This window comes from Lontra canadensis, unplaced genomic scaffold (assembly GCF_010015895.1).
Source record: "Lontra canadensis isolate GAN:19392208 unplaced genomic scaffold, GSC_riverotter_1.0 scaffold19, whole genome shotgun sequence".
Lineage (NCBI taxonomy): Eukaryota > Metazoa > Chordata > Mammalia > Carnivora > Mustelidae > Lontra > Lontra canadensis.
In genome coordinates, this window is record NW_022631013.1 from 24,728,443 (window position 1) to 24,751,773 (window position 23,331).

General features: G+C 40.2%; 1 protein-coding gene across 2 annotated transcripts in view; it reads right to left on the minus strand.

Annotated features, from left to right (window-relative positions):
• SVEP1 (sushi, von Willebrand factor type A, EGF and pentraxin domain containing 1) overlaps positions 1 to 23,331 on the minus strand; it is a 179,184-nt gene that overhangs the window by 54,434 nt on the left and 101,419 nt on the right. The window contains exons 22-36 of one of the 2 annotated variants that reach the window (XM_032860831.1): positions 22,264 to 22,377; positions 20,668 to 20,781; positions 19,629 to 19,830; positions 16,718 to 16,875; positions 15,695 to 15,896; positions 13,675 to 13,850; positions 10,547 to 10,671; positions 9,449 to 9,572; positions 8,510 to 8,680; positions 7,365 to 7,538; positions 6,807 to 6,926; positions 5,025 to 5,201; positions 4,712 to 4,796; positions 3,906 to 4,097; positions 2,822 to 2,989 (exon numbers count right to left, since the gene is read on the minus strand). In XM_032860831.1, coding sequence (XP_032716722.1) covers positions 2,822 to 2,989; positions 3,906 to 4,097; positions 4,712 to 4,796; positions 5,025 to 5,201; positions 6,807 to 6,926; positions 7,365 to 7,538; positions 8,510 to 8,680; positions 9,449 to 9,572; positions 10,547 to 10,671; positions 13,675 to 13,850; positions 15,695 to 15,896; positions 16,718 to 16,875; positions 19,629 to 19,830; positions 20,668 to 20,781; positions 22,264 to 22,377 — 2,302 coding nt within the window. The remainder of the gene's footprint in view (positions 1 to 2,821; positions 2,990 to 3,905; positions 4,098 to 4,711; positions 4,797 to 5,024; positions 5,202 to 6,806; positions 6,927 to 7,364; positions 7,539 to 8,509; positions 8,681 to 9,448; positions 9,573 to 10,546; positions 10,672 to 13,674; positions 13,851 to 15,694; positions 15,897 to 16,717; positions 16,876 to 19,628; positions 19,831 to 20,667; positions 20,782 to 22,263; positions 22,378 to 23,331) is intronic. The other variant, XM_032860832.1, reaches the window with a different exon arrangement.

Sequence of the window (23,331 nt, forward strand, 5' to 3'; positions counted from 1 at the left end):
GGATCCATCACGGAGCCTGCTTGAGAGAGTCTCGCCCTCCCTGCCCCTCCCGCTTGTATTCTATGTCTCTCTCTAAAATAAATAAATCTTAAAAAAAAAAAAAAAGAAAGAAAGAAAGAAGGCATACCCAGGTAACTTTAAGTGGAGATTAATAATTACTATTCGTGTTTTTCTGTATATTTCAAATGTTTCATTAGCCATTTGGCCAGAAAAAAGAGGAGTACAAAGGTTTTCTTTTCTTTAGCATCCTCGTAGCATCCCAAGGTGGAGTTAGGGGTATGCCAAGGGCCATCAGTATGCTTCCTTTCACCAAAAGTTTCACTTCCAGAAAAAAATGAAACTATCCCTTAATAGCTTGATTTTTTTTCTTTTAGAACAAAATGTAGGTGGCAGTGATTTGGAGACTGTAGATACTTTCTATTAATTTGATTAACTACTTAAGACAGTTTTTCCTACATTATTTTAAAATGTCATCACCCTATATAGCAATAATGATGACAGAGAAGATAATAAAGCCATTTTCTGCTTCATTCTTAATGGACATACAAAGCACTTTCATAAAACTATTCTCATATCCTTCAATAGATACATGATTTAGGGGAGTAGATTTGGTTTCCATCTTTTTGATGGACAAAAGGTCCCATAGAGAGTCTGCTTTCCTAGACCAGAAGGAACATGCAAGGTGATATGGGCCAATCCCTTCAACTACCAAGTTGGAATACTGTTTATTCTGCCAAACCCCCACCGTTGTGGAAGGGAGCACAAGAGGAGAGAATGTGTAGGAAAGCCCTGGGGGAATGGAAAACCCTCTGCAAATGTATGGCTATGTTGTAATTTTAATTAGTGCCTTTAGTACTTCTTTTAATAAAACCCTTTCCTATAACATAGAGACTTACTATTAGGCAGATTCAGAACTCTTAGGATATATTTTAGGTGAATGATTTGTAATGAAAAAAATGTAAATTGCATCTATAGCAGGATTTTTAATACTAAAAAATATGTAAAGACAAAATTCTGAGAAGAAATATAGTAAAATACCACCATTTGTTTTTGGATAATTTTTTAAAATATATTTTTATTCCTCTTTTTCTTTTTTTTCTTTTTTCTTTTCTTTCTTTCTTTCTTTCCTTCCTTCCTTCCTTCCTTCCTTCCTTCTTCTTTCTTTCTTTAAGATTTTATTTATTTATTTGAGAGAATATGAGTGAGCATGAGCTGGAGGAGGCGCAAACAGTGTTTTATCAGGTTCAGGTGTATAATATAGTGATTTAACCATTCTCTACATTACTCATCAAGGGCTCCTCAAGATAAGTATACTTTTAATTCCCTTTACCTATATCACTCATCCCCCGTTTTAATAATAAAGATTTCTGTTTCACTTAAGAAGGTGTTAAGTTTTGGGACTTCCATCAGCTATTTATCCAAGTAGCTGACTCTCAGGAGATTTTTGCAAATAAATAAATAAATAAGAATATATAAATATTTATATGGATAAACACACACACACACATATATATATACACACATACATACACACACACTATATATATATGTACACACATATATATATATGTGGCCTATATATATATATACACACACACATATATGTATATGTGGCCCAATATATATACATGTATATATATACATATACATATATATGTGGCCCAATATATATAGTGTATATATATATATATGTGTGTGTGTGTGTGTATATATATATACGTGGCCCTATATATATATAGATAGATAGATAGATAGATAGATATTGTCGCCACCTGCTGGCAGTCCTGTTCTACTGGGACTGTCTTCCATCCAGGTGAAATGAACTTCTATGCTAGAAATATGCTAGAATAGAAACTGCTATCTCATCTGTGCTCCAGTCATAATAATGGCAAAGTTGGTTGAATTAATTAAGGTTTTTTTCCCTGGCTAGGCCAGGCTTTATACTAGGCATTTGATTTCTCACAGTATCCAGAAGTATGAACCTTGAATGAAACTGTTTTTACATAGGACACTCGAAGCAAAGAGAGGTTATACAATTTCCCTGAAGCTACACAGTGAAGGACAGAGCTGAGCTACAAACCCAGAAAGTGGCAAATTCCTGCTGGCGCTGCTTCCAACTGCGTGACAAACACCTCTGGTCAATCTGGAGTGTGAAAGCACTATTCACGGTGAAAATATTTATTAAAGAAGCATGAAGGGGGCGTGGAGAAGCAATGAAATGCAAGTCAGATGTCGTGGGGATTCACACACCCTTCACTTCCTTATAACCTCCCTGAGATGCTAAGCAGACACCACCCCAGAGGGAGCCTTCCCATTCTCTGTACGTCATTCCTTGTTTTTCAAATTTTACCTCTGAATGAAATGAGATCATTAAAAATAGAATAACCTGAGTTTTATAATCTTTTTTACTCTGCAGACGTGTCATCTTTAGGTTGTGACTCAAAGTGTTGCCTTCAGGTTTGCCAAAGATAAACACACCAATGTCTATTCAACTGACCAGACCACCCAGGTGCCCCCACAGATGCCTATGTAAATGTGCTTTTTGCATCTTTAAGTATAAAGCTATTTTCTACTGCATTGCCCAGTGTCTGCTATTGGAGGCCTAATTTGACAAATTACTCTAACTCCAGAAACACACTGTTTCCATAGGAGAATATGCTTTGCTCTCTGCTGTCAGGCAACAGAGCATAAAGTTCTCTCTGGCTTTGGTGTCCAGGAAACGTAATTTAGTGTTCAGTGGAGCCCATCTCCATGGTCGGGGCGGGGGAGCATCCCCTTCCTTGAGGTTCCCAATGCTTCCTTCCCTCCCAGGACCACTCACCCTTCTTTGCAGGTGTAAGTGACAGTGTTTCCAAAAGTGAAGTTCCTCCCTGTGATGACAGCGTCTTTGATGGCCGGCGGCTCTCCACAGACAACGAGATGGCAGGTAGGTGGCGCTCTGTCCCAGCTGCCTGAGGCCGAGCATTCAAGAACTGAAGGGCCCTGTAAGCTGGGAAAGAATGGCTATTATTCACCGCCGTGGAGACGATTATATACAAAGAAGGGAAGCCAGAGTGCCTCTGTCATGGAATGGGCTAAACAACATCACAACTGCTGCAAAATAAAAGGGGCTCCCTGGTGCTGGAGTAGGGCCCTCAGACCTCGCCAAGGGATTATGTGGATGAGAAGGGGTTAATAGGCTGGTTGGGACCCAGCCATAACAGAGACAGACACCCAGGAAGTCAGGGTAACTGAAGTCAAAGGACACTGTCCTTGTCCTGAGTCTGGGTGTGTGCACTGTTGCTCCTGACTCTGACCTCCGGTCTTCCTTTGATTTCGCAAACCTCACATTCCAATGGCGTCACTTACCCACCTTTGTTTGCCTACCTGAATCTGTGTGTGTCACCTGACTTTCTACTCACTGGATCTGTTTCACTTCAGATCCTGCTGGCCAAATTTCTGACTGCAGCCTTGCCCTAGTGTCCCTTCTGTTGGAACATACACATATACCCCCATGCATAACACTGATCGAATCAACCTGTTACAGTATTAAGAACTTAGGTTGTGACATGCTTTTTGTAACATCACATGCAATGTTCAGTATAAGTGTGGTAAGTTATGTCCCCCCCCAAAAAAAAAAATCCAGATACTATGCTATGCCTCCGAAACACTTTTTTGCTTTCATGTTTAATGACTGAATGTTTATAGTGACTCAACTAGAGCTCCCAGAGTCAAAGTTAGGTAGACTGTTTCCCTAGGTATTCCCAGCATATAAGCCAGTCCTCACAAAGCATGCAAATCTGAGACTATCTTTTACATCTAGAAACTTGTGTCTAAAGTCAGCTAGTTATACACAAATGAAACCTATGGAGTAAATAATGGGTAACGGGGTATTTTAGGAAGCTTGTGGTGTCTACGGACTTTACCTATATCCGCTCTCACATGAATATGATGCAGTAGAAAGGTAGGTAAGCCCACTCAAAATATAGTTCCCATTATTTATGCTTTCAGGGCTAGAACACTTGGCCAGTTCACACACAGGAAGAGAATGACTCCAAGAACCGCTTGCAAGACAAGATGATTCTTTATCACCATTCAGCATATATCCTTTATTACACCTAAAAAGGATAAATGTAGATTACAGAATACAATTTGCCTTATTTCGCATAATTTTATCAGTACCAAAACCTTTAAAAATATTGAGAATTTACACTTTACAATTTATTGGAAGAGTTCTTTCTTTTCTACTAAAATAATGCTTTAAAATTATTTCCAAGGTTGAATACTGTACATCTCCCCCATAGGGAACCTTGCTGAGTGACAAGTAGAAAAATGAAGAGTTTGGCTTGTCCCCAGTTTACGTCATGGATTAATAGGTGCAAACAGAAAATTCCTAGTTTGAGAATGGTCTGGTTTAGTATGAGTGCTTGAGCCAAAGCTCCAGCTTATAACCGAGAACATTCCTTAGCTTGCAGGGCCTACCTCCATGGCACCGGTCCTCAAGGATGCTGGTCTCAATGATAAGTTACTTGTCAAGGGATTTAAGGATTCTAGATAGGAATGCTACCATTAGGTTACTGAACTTGATTCCTCTGCACTACACATAATCCAATTAATTCCATATTAATGAAAAAACATCCTCTGGGATTCTTCTACCTTTCTTTCAGTTTTAGGTCACAGACAGCATGTCACTAACAATTTCTACAATGTAGTGTTAATCTTACACACTTACCTATATGTTATTTTACTGCCATAGGTAAATGCTGACCCATCAATGCCACCATTTTCTGGAATAGCAGGTACACCACAGTAAACAGCTAGAAGGTGCAAAAACAAAGGAAGTGTTGCTTTTTTTTGCCAGTGTATATAAAAATCTCTAAAAGCTCAAGGGCAGCTCTAAGTTCTCTTGTCACGTTTAAAGATGAACCCAATAGTTGGGTTTTAAATACAAAGAATATTGATACAACCTAACACATGACACATCTATACCTTAAATTTCTAGTATTGCCAAACACCATGAACCTGGGAGAATTTATGAAACATACCTTCGCAATATGGTAACAGATGACTCCATTCTCCAGACTCCAAACATGTGATTTTGGTTACTCCCAACAGCTGGTATCCTTCGTCACACGAGAATGTGACTTGGGCGCCCAGTGTATAAACCTCACCAAAAGAGTGGCCATTTTCTGGATTTCCCGGAGCCTTACATTTTATAGGTTCTTGAAAGAGAGAAAAAGTTTGTATGGGACAATGAGTGGTGTTCACACAACCACACAGGGTCTCATGACAAAAAAATTTCACTACAGTCAAAGTACCAGTTAAATCTTAGGGGCACGAGGGAAGCTTTTGAAGGGAGATATGGAAAGGGCTGGGGTACACTGGACATTAGATGAGAACATACATTTAATAGACATTTAAACGATAATATTTTGAAACACAGTGACTAACAAAAATATACAAAATTTATCTGGCTAAAAGGGAGTTGTTTATTGGGAAGTAGTGTGGTACCAGGAGTTTATTAGAAGAACTTTAACAGCTCCTACCTCCCCTGACTTCATGCCTACCTTTTTAAAAGACACTGGCTTTCTATCAAATTGAGCCAAAGGCCGTCCCTAGGCAGATGTGAGAAAAATCCCCAGCCTCCCTTTCCAAACAGACTATGGATCAGAAACCCTTTCTATGTACGAATTGGGGTTGGTCACCATTTCTAGGAAGAGAAGTAAGTTAAAGGGATATTTACAACTAGACTTGGATAGGAGTAAATATAATACTTGAATCATCAAAAAGGGAAGATATGTTGATTCAGTCTTTCTGAAGGTCATTCTGGTCGTGGAAGTCAAGGACTTGTATTTGTTTTTAAATTAATTTTTTAATTTTTTTCTTGGGGGGGGAGGGGCAGAGGGAGAATCTTAAGCAGGCTCCACACCCAGCACGGAGCCTGATGCTGGGCTCAGTCTCAGGACCCTGAGATCATGACCTGAGCCAAAATCAAGAGCCAGATATTTAATGTACTGAGCCACCCAGGCACCCCAGGAGTCAAAGACTTTAACTTAAAAAAAAAAAAAAAGTATTTATTTCAGAGAGAGAGAGAGAGAACATGCACAAGTTGGGGGAGGTGCAGAAGGAGAGAGAAAGAGAAAATCTCCAGCATGCTCCATGCTGAGTGTGGAGTCTGACGTGCATCTCGACACTGCAACCCTAATATCATCACTTGAACTGAAATTAAGAGTTGGATGTTTAATGCACTGTGCCACCCAGGTGCCCCGTAAGTTGAGAACTTTAAATGAATTCTCTCAAAGAGTAAATGCCATTATAAGACTTGATTTTGAGACTTCCTCTTTACTTTCTATTTTCTGGGAGTTGGGCCTGTATTACCAAAGTTATGATAAAATCTAGAGATGTGATAAGGGAACATGTCAATTTTTTTCAATAACATAATTCTGTGTGGCTGAGGCAGGGGAAACATACTGATGGTGAAGTTGTCTTCTTTGCTCTGACTGTGGTCACAGAGGCCGGTGATGATATTTCTAAATTCCCTCTGTTATCCCTGTACTATGCAGATGTTGCTTCAACATTCTGGTGGTATGGTTGGCTCTCTCTTTTATTTTCCGGAGATTGGGAAGTTGGGAGAGGCAGAAGGCTCATTTAAAGCTCCTTTAGTGGTTATTTGTATGTCTTTTTTTTTTTTTTTAAGATAGTTTTTCTCTTCTCCACCTGTCCTTTGGACTTGAAAATACTGTTGTATTTTTAAGTAACATACATTTGAATATATACTTAAATAAAAAAAAATTAATAAGCTTCCCAATTATACACATACTAGTTACCTGCACAGTTTTTACCATCTCCTGTGTGGGGTGGGATACATGAGCAAACGTAGGATCCATTTGTATTCAGGCAGGAAGCATACTCACTACAATCTGACCCAAGTGCACATTCGTCAACGTCTAAAATGAAGATAGCTTACAGGTAGTGAAGTTGATTTTTTTCTTATATATCAAATACTCTTTTTTTTTACTTCTAAGTCATCACATATTGCTTAATGCATAACACTATAGATACTTTTATAGAGTGAAAATATACTAAATATAGTAGTCATGATCACATTGCAGACACACAATAAAAGCTATTATTCCCCCACGTTAGAGGTGGTAAGTACAAGAACAGAGATAGATGAAAACAGTCTCAATATCGAGCCTGGTAGCAATTCCAAATATTTCTGGCACGTCTGGGGACAGCTGTTTTGTCACTGTGGCTTGCCCAGGGCTTACTGGGATGAGATGACGTTAACAAAGGAATGTCACAAGAAAGCCTCAGGAATTCGGGAAGACTGTCTCCCAGGGAGCTAGAATGAACCCAGATGGTATTGCCAAGATTTATCTCACCAAGGCACGATGGTGCAATGCCATTCCAGCTTCCGTTATCTGTACAGAACATTCTCGAGTCGCCCAGCAAATAGTAGCCATTGTTGCACTGGTAGGTCACTGTGCTGCCAGCGTGGAAATCCTCAGCTGAATAAAAGCCATTCTCCAGAGGGGGCGGCACCCCGCAGCGGATGCCTGTAAGGGCGCCGGGAAGAGCACAGCTACATGAGGACCAAAATGCTGGACGCATTTTGTCTGTATTAAGCTAGCGGTTCAGTTTAGCGGGACTTTCTCATTGTGCATAAACGCAGATGCAGAGCCCTGGGGGTGGGAGGAAGTGGGGGGGGGGCAGGCTGTAGCCAAACTTGTGCCCTCAGCATCCAGCAGACCTTCTGGCTCAGAGCGGGCCTGCCCCTCATTAATAAAAACAAAACATTTATGAAGGTCCCACTAGATACCGTCATAGGTGCTGAAGTTACAGTGATGAGCCACGGAGACGAGCCCCTGCCTGTGGAGCCTACCCTCTAGTGGGAGTAGAGAAACAAGCCACAGGAAACACACGTGTCGGCGGGGACAGGTGCTATGGAGGAACTTGGCTGATTGCTCCACTGATGAGGCAGTTGGCTTCCCCTCAACCCTCACTTCGTATTTCCCTACTTTGCTTTATTTTTCTCCAAAGCCCTTACTTCCGGACCTTGTTCTTCTTCACTATAAATAAACCATATTTACTTGTTATCTCCTGTCTCTCCCATTTCAGTGTAAACTCCATAAAAGAGACTTTCTCGCAGCTGTTGCATCGCTAGGACACAGATCGTTGTCTAGCACATAGTGCGTGGTTTAAAATCCCTGAGTAAATAAATGACTGCACGCATCCAACTCAAGAGATCTTTTCCCATTTCCCACCCAGCCGTAACCCACCTCCGTTAGGGCTCCAGCTCCCAGCTCCGACTTCCCTTCCCATCCCATTCCCTATCCCGCCCGGGGGGCAGCCACAGGGCTGGTCCCTTCATCGCCCATCTCCCTCACAGAGAGTGAACTATTCCATGAATATCTACTGTGTTTACGACTGTGGTGTATTTAGCTTTTATCTAGCATTCCTGAAAAGTGTCCCTGTGCTCCAACATCGGTCAGGATCTACTGAAAGGCCGTCCACAAAGGCAGCTCACGTTCACAGTGGGGGAGTGGTTGTGTCCACTGTCCTTGATTCAGACAGTACTGCACAGGGTTCCCAACCATCTGGAAGCCTGGATCGCAGAACACACTGACTTTGGAGCCTGGCTTTAAGTTGGCCGAGGTGGTTCGCAGATGAGGTACTGATCCTTCTAAAGGTGGACAATCTGCGGGCAGAGAGCACAGGCACACGGCTTGTCAGCACCCTCGTGGCAGCGTCGTCAGGTCAAGCGTCTCAAATCATATTTTGTGCCAGCCTCTGAGAGCCATGCTACTGCTACTAAGTCACACATGCTACAAGGTGACATGTGACCAGATTACTGGCAAGCAAAATGACTAAAAAAACAAACCCTATTTGAGGCCACCACTTTTCCTCTTGCCACAAAAGTCAGCTGAATTTTTTTAAGGAAAAAGTGGTATTTTAGAAATATTAATGAAATGTACTTGTAAGTTATCAAAACCCCTGAATTCTAGGACAGATTTAGAAACCTCTTCATATACATTGAGTTTTATGACCATTCAGAGCTGGATTAGGCAGTGTGTGGGCTGTCATGCCCACTGCTTTTCTCTCTGTGCCATCTGTCCCTAGACGGCTGCTAGGAAGCTGCAAGTGCCCATCTCGCACAGGACAGGGCTTTGGTGGCATTTTAAAAATTAACCATATCCTTCCTCTAACCCTATTTTCCTAATCTTATTTTACCGTTGTCCAAGGTTTCTCCACAGTGAACTCTGTACTCTCCAATATAGCATGTGTTTAAGTATTAAAAAAATAAATCCTTTGGATAAAGGTAGAATAAGGGTGAATTCCTAGCTAAACAACAGACTGACAGGCGCAGGTTACTTGACCAACAGTGCATTTTGGAATCATCTCCTTTTGCAGGAAAATCCTGGGAATAGTCAAGAGATGGCAGTTAATAGAAGGAGAACATTCTAACCAGAACAGAATATGCTCTTGTAATTGATCTTCACTTTTCCCACAATTCCAGACAGGAAATCAGGCCAGGCCAACACATTTCCTTTTTTGAGTTCCTCTGGACATGACGTAGCCAGTGACTTCACCTGGAAGTTTAAACATGCGTCTTTAGATAAACCTTATCTGTTTCAGTATGACAGAGTTATTAAATCTTAATTGAGTAGTCTTGAAAACATCCACAGATCTGGGGGGAGGCTGGGGAAGGGAAGGAGGCTTTTGTACAGTATGATTTCGGGGGTAACAGAGAAGTCTCTTCCCTCCCTCTCTCTCCTCCATGCCCATCCTCCCTTCTCCCAAATATGCCAGTTGCCAGATAGTCTGGAGTTCTCCACGTAGAATTTCTTGTCTCAAGTTCTGCAGTTTATTGAGGTGTTGTAGAGGTTCCCCACACCGCATTCTCCTGTCTTCTGCCTCTGATCCAGAGGTGGGTAAACTGAGGCCTAAACAAGTTCTGCCACTATAATAATAAGGGTAGACATCTGGAAGCCCTCGCTATGTGGCAAACAAGACCATGACTCTACCTGTCGTGTTGTGTGTGATCTGCTGAAACTCTACTACGCTATCTGGACATCTTTCACAGATAAGAAAACCAAAGCTTCGAGAGATGGAGTTAACATGTTCAAAACCAGCACAACAAGGCTGTGGTAGAACTGGGATTTGAACCCAGGCTGTCAGACTCCAGACTGGCTTTACCACAGGCTCCTTTGTTACTCTCTAAGCATGGTTTTATGGCCAGCCCTCGATTTCTGCATCTTTAGTCAGAGGGATGTGAACCCGTATTCTGATTCTCTCAAGCTCGGAAATTACAAAGTATCTTAAAATTATCTTGTCTAATGAGATTTAAATACATCAACAAGAAACTGAAAAGGGGATTCACTGAAAGTGACTGCTGATAACCTCCGCCTAGCTTAGTCTATGACCATAGCGTCAAATGATATCGGTGGTCAAGTGTGAAAACCCAGAGGCTGCAGTAAGATATGGCATCATTAGTCTGTTCACATTTTCACTAGGTTTGTACCTTTGCAGCTCATTACTGTCATACACTGAAAATGGAATTGACCTGCTGTGGAGACAGGACATAGTCCCAGAGGTTCAGCTGGCTTATGGAGCCCACAAAAGACTCAGCTGGGTTGAATCCTTCTCCTTTTTGGTCTTGTTCTTGCCCAACAACTAAGGCACCACCACCTAAAGACAGGAGAGAAATAAGGAGGAAGACTGACTTCATGTCTGTTATTCCAAAAATGCTAACTTACTGAAATCACTGCCAATAGAAAGGTATCGGGGAAAATTGTTGAACAACCAAATTACCTACACATTTTACCTATAAGGCCAATTTCAATATTTTATCTAGAGCAACTTTAAAAAATAGCCACAGAAGGTTTAGAATATTATATTAGATTTACAAACATGTAACTATAAAAACTGCACATATACATACATATGTGCATGTAATATTTTATGTCAACCAAACAGGTGAGTTCTGTTTTGCCTCCGTCCTTGCAGGAAGTCACCTTCCATGACAAGCTACCAGGAACTGCTCTTCATTTTCTTCTTAATCCTGGAATGCTTAAATTTCTATCACCAGCTCTAAGGTAACTTCTAAATTTGCCAGCGGCAAATTCAATGGGAATGCTTCATAGTCACCTCTGCTGATTTCTTTTTATCATCGGTTCCTACCGGCCATTTCATTCTATTTAACTGTCCTTCCTGGATGTACTGGACAGTCTGTGTTTGCCCCTCCAGAGATACCTACCACCCTCCTCAACTCTGCTTTGTGCCCACAAAGGTTCACACCATCTGGCTGCCTTGTTCCTCTGGCTTCTGTTTATACCTGCCCAATGGAAGGACCAACCCGAGATAAGAAAGTCATATGAAAGAGAAGTTTAGTTTCCTGGGTACCTTCCTCCCAGGCAAGGTTTAGGTTTGCCTAAATTCTGGCAACAACTCCCACTCCTTGTCACTTTGGGCCCATCTCTTGGGCCATTCCACTGTCGCTAGTCATGGGTGTCTTTTACTGTCATTATTTTGGTTCTTTTAATTCTGCGCACACCTTTGAAAATCCATCCTTCCTTAAACTATCTTTAGTTTTCCTCCTTGGGGGTGCCCCTGGTTTCCTGCCAGGGCCTGGGCTGATTTCACTTTCTTTTCATGAAGTCATCCTTTCCTGGTTCTCCTCGAATCTTTGTGCTCATTCTCTCTCTCTTTTTTGCCTACCTTTTAAGACACTGATGCACTAAAAAAAAAAAAAAAAAAAAAAAAAAAAAAAAAAAGACACTGATGCACTCAGGCTTCTAGTCATGGCCTCTGCTCTTCTTCCTTCAACAATCTCTCCATCTGATCTCAGTCCTGCCAATCAATATATGTAGAACCCCTTTTTGTGATTTCCCAGACTATGTCCTTTTCTTATTAAAGTAATCATTAAAAATTGATAACATGCACAGAAGGAAATTTGAAAATATAAAGCATAAGGAATTCTTCTTATCCAGAAAAAAAGAATCACTTAATGGTTTTGTATATTTCCTCCTAGGTTTTATTTTTATTACTTTTTTCAGCATATGTGTATGTGTGTGAGAGGTTTCAAAACATACAACACAGGATCATACTATATATCATGTTTGAATCTGGCTTTTCTTCTTGGACATGGACATTTCATTAAAACTCATGAAATAAGTTAATAGCTATTTTATAGATGAATACATTATAATCCATACTTTGTCTAATTAATTAATTAGTTAATTAAACAACCATTTCTTATTGGATACTGGAATTGTTTCCAAGTTTGGTACAAAAGTATCACTGAGGTAAATATATTGATACATGAGTATTTATTCAGACCACTGATTATTTCCTTTAACCTGATTTCTGGCAGTTGAATTGTTGTTTGCATGCCAAGGGTTTCTCTAAAGGTTCTCAACAAAAGTTTCTAAATTGCTTCCCAGAAAGGTTGTATCATTTTTCATTCCAGCACTCTAAAGTGTCTTCTATACTGAATCCTTGCCAATCACAACCTATCACTAAAAACAACTCTGTCAATTTGTTATCAAGTGGTATCAACCTATGTTTTTAGTTGCATGTATTCCTGTGATTAGAATTCAAACTCAGTATGTCTAAAATCCAGTAGAAATTCTTCCTTCACCCCCAGGCCTGCTCTGATAATGGTCCTTTTTCCTAGAATTCCTCTCTCAGCTAACAGACTCTTCAATGGACCCAGTACCCCCTGAAGCCAGCCACTCACTAAGATCTGTCAGTTGGGGCTCCGTAACACTTACGCACTCCAACTCATCCTCACCTGCCGTGGTCAGACAACCACCTCCTTGGGTGGCTACTATTACAGTCTCAGTGGTTTATTTTCTGATCCCTTTAACCTACTTTCACTCTTCTATCAGGGTTTATTTTTCTTAAACATAGAAATGCTAGTTTTTTAACCATAAAGGAAATACATGGTCATTATGAAATATGGGAAAAGAATAAAGAAGAAAATAAAATTCACCTGCAATCCCACTATCCAGAGATAGCTGAAAGCAAGAATACTTAAAAGAAAAGGAAACACTGCCCCACTTTACCTAATGTCACTTCCTGTTGAAATATCTTTAATGTTTCCTTATTTACTACAAGGAACCTCCAACTTTTCTGCTTCCTATCATGTATGTCATAGAAGGATCTAAACAGAGCAGGTGGATTTTCATATGTGATACTGAGAATCCTGTATCACCTAGTACTTCTGCATTCTTTCAAACAAAAATTCCCTGAATACTTTTTATAAGACAGTCTGAGTTCTAGTTGAAAAGGGCATAAAAGACAGATAGTATTAGCACTGCTCCAGCCTCCACATTGGATATACCTGTATCCTATATACACTATCACAAAACAAAACAAGCAACCAAAACATACCAGCAATTCCCCTCCTCCTTGGAAGACAGTTTAGTAACCTTCCATGGTTAGCTCAGCCTGTGTCTTGCTAGTCTTACCATGAGTCCCCAAATGCGTTTCTTACACGGAGTCACACAGCTCACCTAGGAAAAGCTTCTAATAATTCAAAGTCTGGGTAATCGGGGAGTAGAAAATGGGAGAGATAACTGTTGACCTTTGTGCAGAAGCAAGGACAAAAAAGCTAGCCAATGTGATGTTCATCTAAGTGCTTCCATGCCTGGCATCTAACAGAATTATATTCCTTTAGCTAAGACATACCAGGTATGGGTGAACCAACAGAGAGGCCCACACCACCGTCAGATAGTTTCCCATCAATATAGACCTTCCAGGCTCCATCAGAACTCCTCCAAGTGATGGCAATGTGGTGCCAACGGTCATCATTCACGGAGGGACAGTCTGTTATCTTTTCCTTGCCATTCACATAAAGAACCCAGCTGTGAAAAGATTCCAGGTAACAGAGTCATCAGTCATATGTCATACTCTCATCTATGGGGCATATTACTATTTTTCTTCTCTTCCTTCTTTTCCTTTTCTTTCTTTTTTCTTTTTCTTTCTTTCCTTTTTTTTTTTTTTTTGTATAGAAAGCGTTTTGAGGAAAATCATTACTTTTTTTTTCTCCATTTGGTCATAGTTCATAGAGGTAGAGCTGACTTATAAATTATACTTTATTGGGGTTCACTGAAAATTAGTTAATGCTTCTTAGACATGAAGGGGTAGGAAAAAGTCTTAGGATAATGAGAGAAGTTGATCCAAGCTGAGATAATTTACCAACTGTCTATTCCAGAGACAGTGAATCAAGAATGGAAGGGATGAGAATTGTACAAACATCAGACTGGTTTCTTTCCTTTGGAATGGATATTTTCCTAAGACCAGGAACAAACTTCAGAGGTCTCAGAGAAAGTGAGTTCTGTCTCTGGGTTGCCAAAGCAGTCACATGGCAGATGAAGTATGTTAATCCAAAGGCAAACATAATTGGAACTAAACAAAGATGACCAACAAAAAGAGGGTTCCAACAACCATGTCACTTTGGGGAATGTCAAAGATATAAGCAGTTTGAAATGAAATATCTTCAAAAGCAATTGGAGAAAAAGGAAAAAATACAGAAAATTGATAAGGAAGATAATTCATTGAATACCTCTCTCCGTATCTTCTTAGTCCTTATATTCATAAATGTTTTGGAAAATACGGTCTTTTTATAATGCTAATTATTTCCCCTTTGTGTTTTCCCATTTTCCTTCCCTATTCAAGTGGGTAACAAGCCCTCTCTTTATATGTATTTTGCCTCAGGGGAGGTTTGTGCAAATTTCTTGGATTTTGTTTTGGAAAGCTCAGGTCCACTAAGGATAGAGTTTGAGGTTGGGGAGAGTTCCATCAGAACAGTGAGAGTCCCATGGACTGAGGAGAGGCAAGAGAGCTCAGTGGGGCCTGTACCCTAATCCATAGCAACAGGAGAGAAATTTGTGTAGATCTGAGATGAAAAGGCACCACAGAATCTGTCTCGACTGAAGGTCAGGATTTCATGTGGCAAAGAGCTGTGATTTTGAAGGGCCCACGGAGGCTGAGGCAGTTCACAGCCTAGTGATAAGCACTGTGGACTGAGGGCCAGTGATGGAAGTCCTGGCTAAGTCTGTGGCTCTTTAGTAAGACTCTGTGGGTTTCCAACAAGCTGTAAACCTAAGATAGGAAAAGCACTCAGTAGAGAAGGAAGGAGGGTAACAACTGAGATTGACCTTTCTGACAGCCCAGAGAGATGGGGCCCTGCAGGTGAATTAATTGATCCAAAGAGAAATAAACATCAGCTCTTATACCTGAGTCTACAGATGGGTTCATATTTAACATATGTGTTTCCCATGGGTCAATAATGTCACTGAAATCCTTGAACCCCTGCAGGCTCTGATATATAAAAGAAAGTGTCAGTCTTAAGAGTCAGAGTCTGCGACTTAGCTCTACCACTCCCAGAGTGTGAGATTTGGGGCAAATCATTGAGTCTCTTGGAAACTTTGCTTTGCTACCTAGAAAACTAGTTCCTCAGGCCACTGCAAAGATCAAATGAAGTGACACTTAGCAAATAGCAAAACATAATCCGTGCATAAGGTGCTATCATTGAAACTTTGCTTTCTTACAGAACGTTTCCAGATGCTCTGTTTGACCATTGTCATTCTGCTGTCCTCCTGGAGCACCTGACCCCCTTGCTCCTCTATCCCTCAACCCCAGTGTCAGTTGTAACTTGGTCTCAGGATAAGATCTAGAGTATGGCTTTCCTGACATTTCTGCTTACCCATTATAATCGGTCAGGAGGAAGGTATTGTCACTGCCATTCTCAAGTGCATAGGAGATCGGTGTTCCATAATTATTGGTGTCATTGGATTTCATCCAGAATGTGCAGGTTACAGCCCAGAGAGATGGAAGCACACCATCTAGCATGACGTAACCATAGATACCCGAAACTTCAAAATCCAGGTTAAAACCTGAAGACTGGTCTACAACAAATAAGAAAAGAGTGTGGACCATGGGAGGCATTTTTCAATTGTCTAAGGTAAGCAGCGGATATGCAGAACTATTGTCAAAAAGTCCATTTCAGTCAATGTGATTTTATGGGAAGCAGTTTCAACATTAAATATATAGTATTTACAAAATATACCATACATTCTTTTAAGTAAAAGAATCAGTGGGTAACTAAGATAGGGAAAGCACTCAGTAGTGTAAGGAAGCAGAGAAATAGGGACTAGCTGGAAGGAGAGATGGAATTGGGAAGTTAATAAAGACAGAAAACACTAATGCATGTCTGTACGCTGATGGGATGACTCCGCAGAAAGGGGAATTGAAGGTTCTAGAGAAAGGGGGGGGGCAACTGCTAGGGCCACATTCCACCTCTACTCAGGGCCCTTGCTTATCCCTAGTTCATGAGCAATTCAGCTCTGCCTCAATCCTGCAGACCTTACTCAAGAAAACAAAACTCCCGCAGCTAAAAGACTCCAGCACCCTGAGAAAGCAGCTTAACTCTGATTCTCAGACATGTCTATGGACTCTGAGCTCCTAAATCAAGTGTCCTTTCTAAACATGTAAAAGGTGAAGAGTTCTAAATTTCATTTTCTCTGTTTTCCCTCTGAGCTTCATTTTCCTCACTTTTGCTATTGGAGATAATTGTAACTAGTCTGCTGGACAGCTGTCAAGATTAAATAAGTACAAAATGCTTAGCATCATATTTGGTATGTAGTCAGTGTTCAGAACAGATAAAAATTGACATTGTTATGATCTCATTATTTTTAGTATTGTGATTAATAACACTGAGCTCACATACCTGTTTCACACCTGCTGCCTGAAAATCCCGGCTGACATTTACAACTGTACGAATTTAATTCATCCACACAGGTGGCCTGATTTCTACATGGATTAGACTGACATTCATTGATGTCTATTTCACAATATGGTCCAGTGAAGCCTGCTGCACACTGGCACCTGAAAGAAACAAAATGTTACTAACACATAGAAATGCACTAGATGAAGAAGTCTCCCATTTATGACAACACTGTCTCAAAAAACTTTGAATACTGAAAGCTCATAGATGCAGAGAACAGACAGGCGGGTGCCTGGGTTGGGGTGGGATGGAGAAATGGGTGAACTGGGGTTTTGTTTTGTTTTTAATTTAGAAAAACTGAGTAAACAACTCTGAAATGATGAAACATATTTTACACATCAAGAAAGTGCTTTAACTGTTAGTTACCTTTTATTTTAAAGTTCATTTAATTAAACCTATTTAAGACAATATATATCTGAAGTGTGTAGCAAAAATAGAGTAGGAAGTGGTTCTGGTCCAGGCAAATTATTATTTACACACTGGGATTTTCTTTCCCCATAGAAGTGCTAGGAAACAATACAAAAAGTTCAAAAAAAGCTGTTCCAAAAAAAAAAAAAGCTGTTCCAAAGCCTTTATATATATTAAACCAGCTTTTATAACAATGAGGTAACATTATTATCATTCCCATTTTACAGATGAGTAAACTGTGGCTCAGAGAGGTTAATCTGCCCAAGTCTCCTTGTTACTAAGTAGTGGATTAGGATTTTAGACCCAGTCTAGGGCCTTGTTCTTTATCAGTATGTTGTACAGTCTCTGCAGTATGTAACACACATTTAAACCTATCAGAATGGACAATATATCAGATAATGTCAAATGCTGACAAGGGTGTCATGAACTGGGAAATGTCACATAGTGAGTAGAACTACAATCTGGCAACATCAAGGGAAGCTGAGGGTTTGCATTCCCAGGACCTGTAATTCCATTTCGACTTATGTGCCCTAGGAACTTACTGCACAGGTGCACAGCACACATGTAGTGAACATTCATAACAGCATTATTCTATGTGTTTATGAAGAATGGGAAAATAAATCATGATATAATCCTTTACCGGAATACTAATCAGCAGTTAAAGTAAATAAACTAGAGCCAAATGTATCAATCTTGACAACACACAATGCTGAGTGAAAACAAAATCCAAATTGCAAAAGGAAGTATGTAGTATAATACTTATTATGTAACTATAAAACTATACTATGCTCTGTTTATGTAGCAACCTATGACGTCTGAATGAAAAAGATATACACCAACTTCAGAACAGTGGTTACTACTGAGGAAGAAGAAGAATGTGTGTGTGTGTGTGTGTGTGTGCGCGTGTGCGTGCACGTGTGTATGTGTCTGTGTGTGTGTTTTGAGGGAAATCCAAAACGATCTTTAGAAGGTATTTCTTTAAAACAAAAGATGTGAATCAAATAGGGAAAGATGCTAAGGTTTGATAATTACCATGATGAGTGTGTGATTTTTATTGTTCTTGCTAATTTTCTGTATGCCTGAAATATTTTTTAATTAAAAAGGACCTGTCCCATACATGTTAATTAACATCGTTATTAGCACGTTTACACTGGAATCAGGGGCGGGGGAGTCAGTTTACTGAGTTCTCTGTATTCGATGATAAATCTATTTTGGCTAGACTTTCACTCATCTGTATCCACCCATGTTTGATATTCTAGCAATCCAATATCCTTGTCTATGAAATAGGTTCACTTTGGTGACAACTAAAATTCCCTTTGAATTAAGAGAGTTTACCTTCATGCTTCCTCTAGTTAGGACTTAGACAAATTTATAATTCATCGATTGTTTTTGACTCTGGGGAGAATTTAGAACTCTTGTTGTTTATCTGGAAATTTCTCATTGCCTGTTAGGCACCTATATGCCGGAAGATGTAAAAAGCCTATGAAAAGATGAAGCTACACTGCAAAGATTGCATTCCCACATCAAGAGTGAAAGTCTCACTGACAGAATCGGTTGCCTATTTCTTCTGGATCATGCCCTGGCTATTTGTTGGGGGACAGTAATGAAGGGCGCTGAGCCACAAGAGGGCTAGGAAATTTTGCAACTGGGTACTTTTTCCCCCCTTTCTTTTAACTTTTATAAACTTCCACAGACAGTGGCATGTTGAGGACAATAAAGTTTCCTAAGATTTTGCAAGCAAGACCAGTCCATCGTTCGTACTGCAGAAGCTACAGAGCCTGCGAGGGGAACAGGATGTAATATAGGGCCAACTTGACAGTGATGAAGGAGAGTGTTGATTTTCAAACTGTTTTCTCCTGGCACCCCAAGAGCTACCTCAGAAAGACAAAGGATGTCTCCTCTACAAATATTACTGTTTTCAACCACAAAAGGTTAGTTTTCATGTTAGATTTCTTATGAACCAAGGGTTACTAAACTTAAAAAAAAAATGTTTGAAAACCACAGACAGAGAATGTACACTGGCTCTTTGACAGGATGATGGCACAATTCCTTTTGACGTTGGGTTGTGCAACAACTCTGGCTAAAACATAAGACATTTGACGATGAGCTCGGTCTAGTGCTTTGGTATTTATTTCTGTGTTACTGTGTTTTCTTTCATCTTTCATGACTTCCCAAGTATAGAACGGTGGTTTTCATATCTGGCCATGCATCAGAATCATTAGGGAGCTTAAAACATATAGGCTATGTATTTTAAAATTACAGACTCTACCCCAGACTTAGTGAATCAGAACCTCAGGTGGTAGGGAGAGTCTACCGCAGCCTATCCTTGGGCTAGAAGTAGGGTGTGGCTGACTTGGGACTTGAAGGAACACTCCATAAAGGCTGCAGAATGACGGAATGGTTGAGAAAATAAAATTAGTGCAAAGGACCACACTTAGGGCTTTACCTGAAGCTACTGGCACCATCTTTACATGTAGCTCCATTTTTGCATGGTTGACTGAGACATTCATCCACATTTTTTTCACACCGGGTACCCAAGAATCCAGGAGGGCATTTGCACAAGAATCCCCCAACCTGATCTTCACAGAGTCCATTATTTAAGCATGGGCTTGACTGGCATTCATCGACTTCTGTTTCACAGTGCAGGCCTGGGGATGGGGAGGGTGAGAAAGAGCCCAAATGTTAACCAGCCTGGGAAACAAAGAAGGAAGTGTGCACTTCTTGGAGGATGTTGCTCCTAAAGGATCAGAAGGGAAACTGCCAGACTACTGGCACACTGGTTTGAGATCCACTCTTGAATGAACTTTGGCTTCTGTAAGGCATTTTAGGATTCTGTTTTGGATAATCTGTTCTTTTGATCTCAGGTCTTTCTGAAACTAACATTTGTAATAGACATCTAATTGAGGCTATGTTAAAAAAAAAAAAACTAGCAAATTTGGTTCGAAATTTTCCTGTTTCTTTGACCTTGGCTTTTTCCTCTGTTTCTTTGACATTGCCTTTTTCCTTCACTGGTCATTTTTTGGGGAACTCTCTCTTTATAAATATTATATATATATATATATATATATATATATATATATATAAAACTTTTTATATATGTGGGTTATATATATGATATACTTATCATATTGTTTAGCATCTATTTATTTCCAGTTCCTTCTTGAATGTTTATCTTAGCATATAAACTCTTGTCTTCTCTATGTCTCTTTTTCTTTCTATCTCCTTTCTCTCTTCCTCCCTCTTTTTCTCTCTTACACACACAGTTTTTTCTAAGCTATTTGGGAGTAACTGCACCCTTGATGCCCTTTGACCCCAAAATACTTCAGCGTGAATTTCCTCAAAAATAAGGACTTTCTCTTGGCTAATCACAGCACAGTTACAAAATCAGAAAATGAACATAAACATAATATAATGTTTAAAAATGTAGTGATTTGTGGTGCTTTGCAGGACAATGCAACAATGCAGGAAGAATGGAAACGTCTCACCTGTGTATCCTTTCATACAGGTGCAGAGATAGCTAGCCAAGCCATCAATGCAGGTTCCTTTATTTAAACAAGGACTAGAGTTACACTCATTTATATTCTCTTCACATAGCTTCCCTGCAAGGAATTGCAAAATATTTTAACTGGAGGAAACGTGAAAGGAATTTTAGATGAATATTTTCAAGCAAGCTGTTCAGGTGTAACAGCAGAACAATCAGAAATCGTGGCTAATATGTTTGTAAAAAACTTTCCTCTTTGCCAAATACATTGAAATAAGATGTTTTCTTCCATTCTAGTTATTGCAAAAATTTTCTAGCAAGAAATCCGACATTCAACATACAATGGAAAATGATAACTCTGACTATCTAGCTTAGCTTTTTTTAACATTAGGATGACAAGTATGATCTATTTTAAAAATTTTATATTATTTGCTAAATGTTCACCTCTCTGTTGAATTTATTCCCTGAGTTCTTTAAATAAGAACTTGCTTATCTACTAGTTGCAGGTTTGTACCCTTAAGAAACATATCCCCAGGGTACCTGGGTGGCTCAGTGGGTTAAGCCTCTGCCTTCGGCTCAGGTCATGATCCCAGGGTCCTGGGATCAAGCACCGCATAGGGCTCTCTGCTCAGCGGGGAGCCTGCTTCCCTTCCTCTCTCTCTGCCTGCCTCTCTGCCTACTTGTGATCTCTATCTGTCAAATAAATAAATAAAATCTTAAAAAAAAAAAAAGAAAAAGAAAAAACCAAAAAACATATCCCCAGTAATCTCACACCCAGCCCCTGGCAACCACCATTCTACCATCTATTTCTTATTTATTTATTTATTTATTTGAGACACGGCGAAAGACACAGAGACAGAGAGCACAAGCGGGGAGGAGGGTCAGAGGGAAAGGAGAAGCAGACCCTCTGCTTAGCAGGGAGCCCAATGCAGGGCTCAATCTCAGGACCCCAAGATCATGACCAGAGCCAAAGTCAGATGCTTAACAGACTGAGCCACCCAGGCACCCCTCTACTATCCATTTCTATGGGCCTGTCTTTTTTAGATTCCACATATAAGTGAGATCATACAATATCTCTTTCTCTGTCTGACTTATCTCACTTAGCATATGCCTTCAATTTTAATCCATATTGTTGCAAATGGCAGGATTTCCTTCTTTTTATGGCTGAATAATATTCCATTACATGTAACTCAATCACGTTTTCTTTATCCATTCATCCCCTGAGGTACACTTAAGTTTACTCCCATATCTTGGCAATTGTGAACAATGCTACAATCAGCAAACCTTCTAGATAATGATTTCATTTCCTTTGGACAGATATCCAGTAGTGAAGTTGCTCGATCATGCAGTAGTTCTGTTTTTAATTTCTTGAGGAGCCTCCATATTGTTTTCCATAGTGGCTGCACCAACTTACATTCCCACCAACAGTGCACAAGGGTTGCCATTTCTTCACATCCCCACCAACACTGTTAACTCTTGTCTTTCCCTGATAGCCATTCGAACAGGTGTGAGGTGGCATTTATTGTGGTTTTGATTTCTAGCAATGAAATTTTAATGATGCCAAGGTTTATATTATAAAAACAAGAAACTTTCTTCTTACCTGCATAACCAGGTGGGCAATCACAAATGAATTCCCCAATTAGGTCTTTACAAATTCCACTGTTGAGGCATGGCAGTGAGCTGCATTCATCAATGTCTGTTTCACACTTTAAGCCTAAAATGCAAATGAAATACTGAAGGGCAGTCAAAGAGTAGGATCAACGGAAACAGAACATGATCATTTAAAGGTAATTATCTCAATAATCTGAATTTATTGGGAATGGTAGTGGTGAAGGAAAGGGCAAAATTCCTTAAGTGCTACCATCTAGCTAAGTTTTTAGCAAAAGTACTGACTCTTTCTAGAGACCCCAGATATCTTGGGGCACCTAGCTGGTACCGTCAGTTAAACATCTGACTCTTGGTTTTGGCTCAGGTCATGATCTCAGGTCATGAGATTGAGCCCTGTGTCAGGCTCTGTGCTCAGTGTGGAGTCTGCTTGGTTTTCTCACTCCCTCTCCCTCTGATACCCTGCTCTATTCTCTCTTTCTCTCAAATAAATAATTTTTTTTTTAAAGCTATCCTTTTAAGGAAGAGAGCCTGAGTGGCTCGGTAGATTGGGCTTTTGACTCTTGGTTTTGGTTCAGGTTGTGATCTCAGGGTCCTAGGATCTGGGCCCTGTGTCAGGCTCCATGCTCAGCAGTGGGTCTGCTTTTCCCTCTCCCTTCCCTTTGGTCCCTCCCCCACTTTCTCTCTCTCTCTAAAATAAATCAATGAATAAAATCTTAAAAAAAGAAAAGATATACTTATAAGGATACATAAAAGATAGCAGAAAATCCCAAGTTAGAAGTTGGTGGTGGGGAGGGCAGGGGAAGACCTGGGAACATGAAATTAGTTTAACTCCAAAGTGAAAAATAAAGGGTCATATATACTTGTGATCATGGCCATTTGGCTGAGGAGTAGGGGTGGGGCTAAGTCCTGCCAGATAGCAGTGCATGTGCCAGGTGTCCTCGAGGGGGACATGTCTTCTGATACAGTGCACATAAGCTATCTGTGGGCTAGCTCTGCCAGAAGCCCAAGTTTTTCCTCTACACCAGTGGGTCTCAAAGTGTGGCCCCTGGACCAAGAGCAT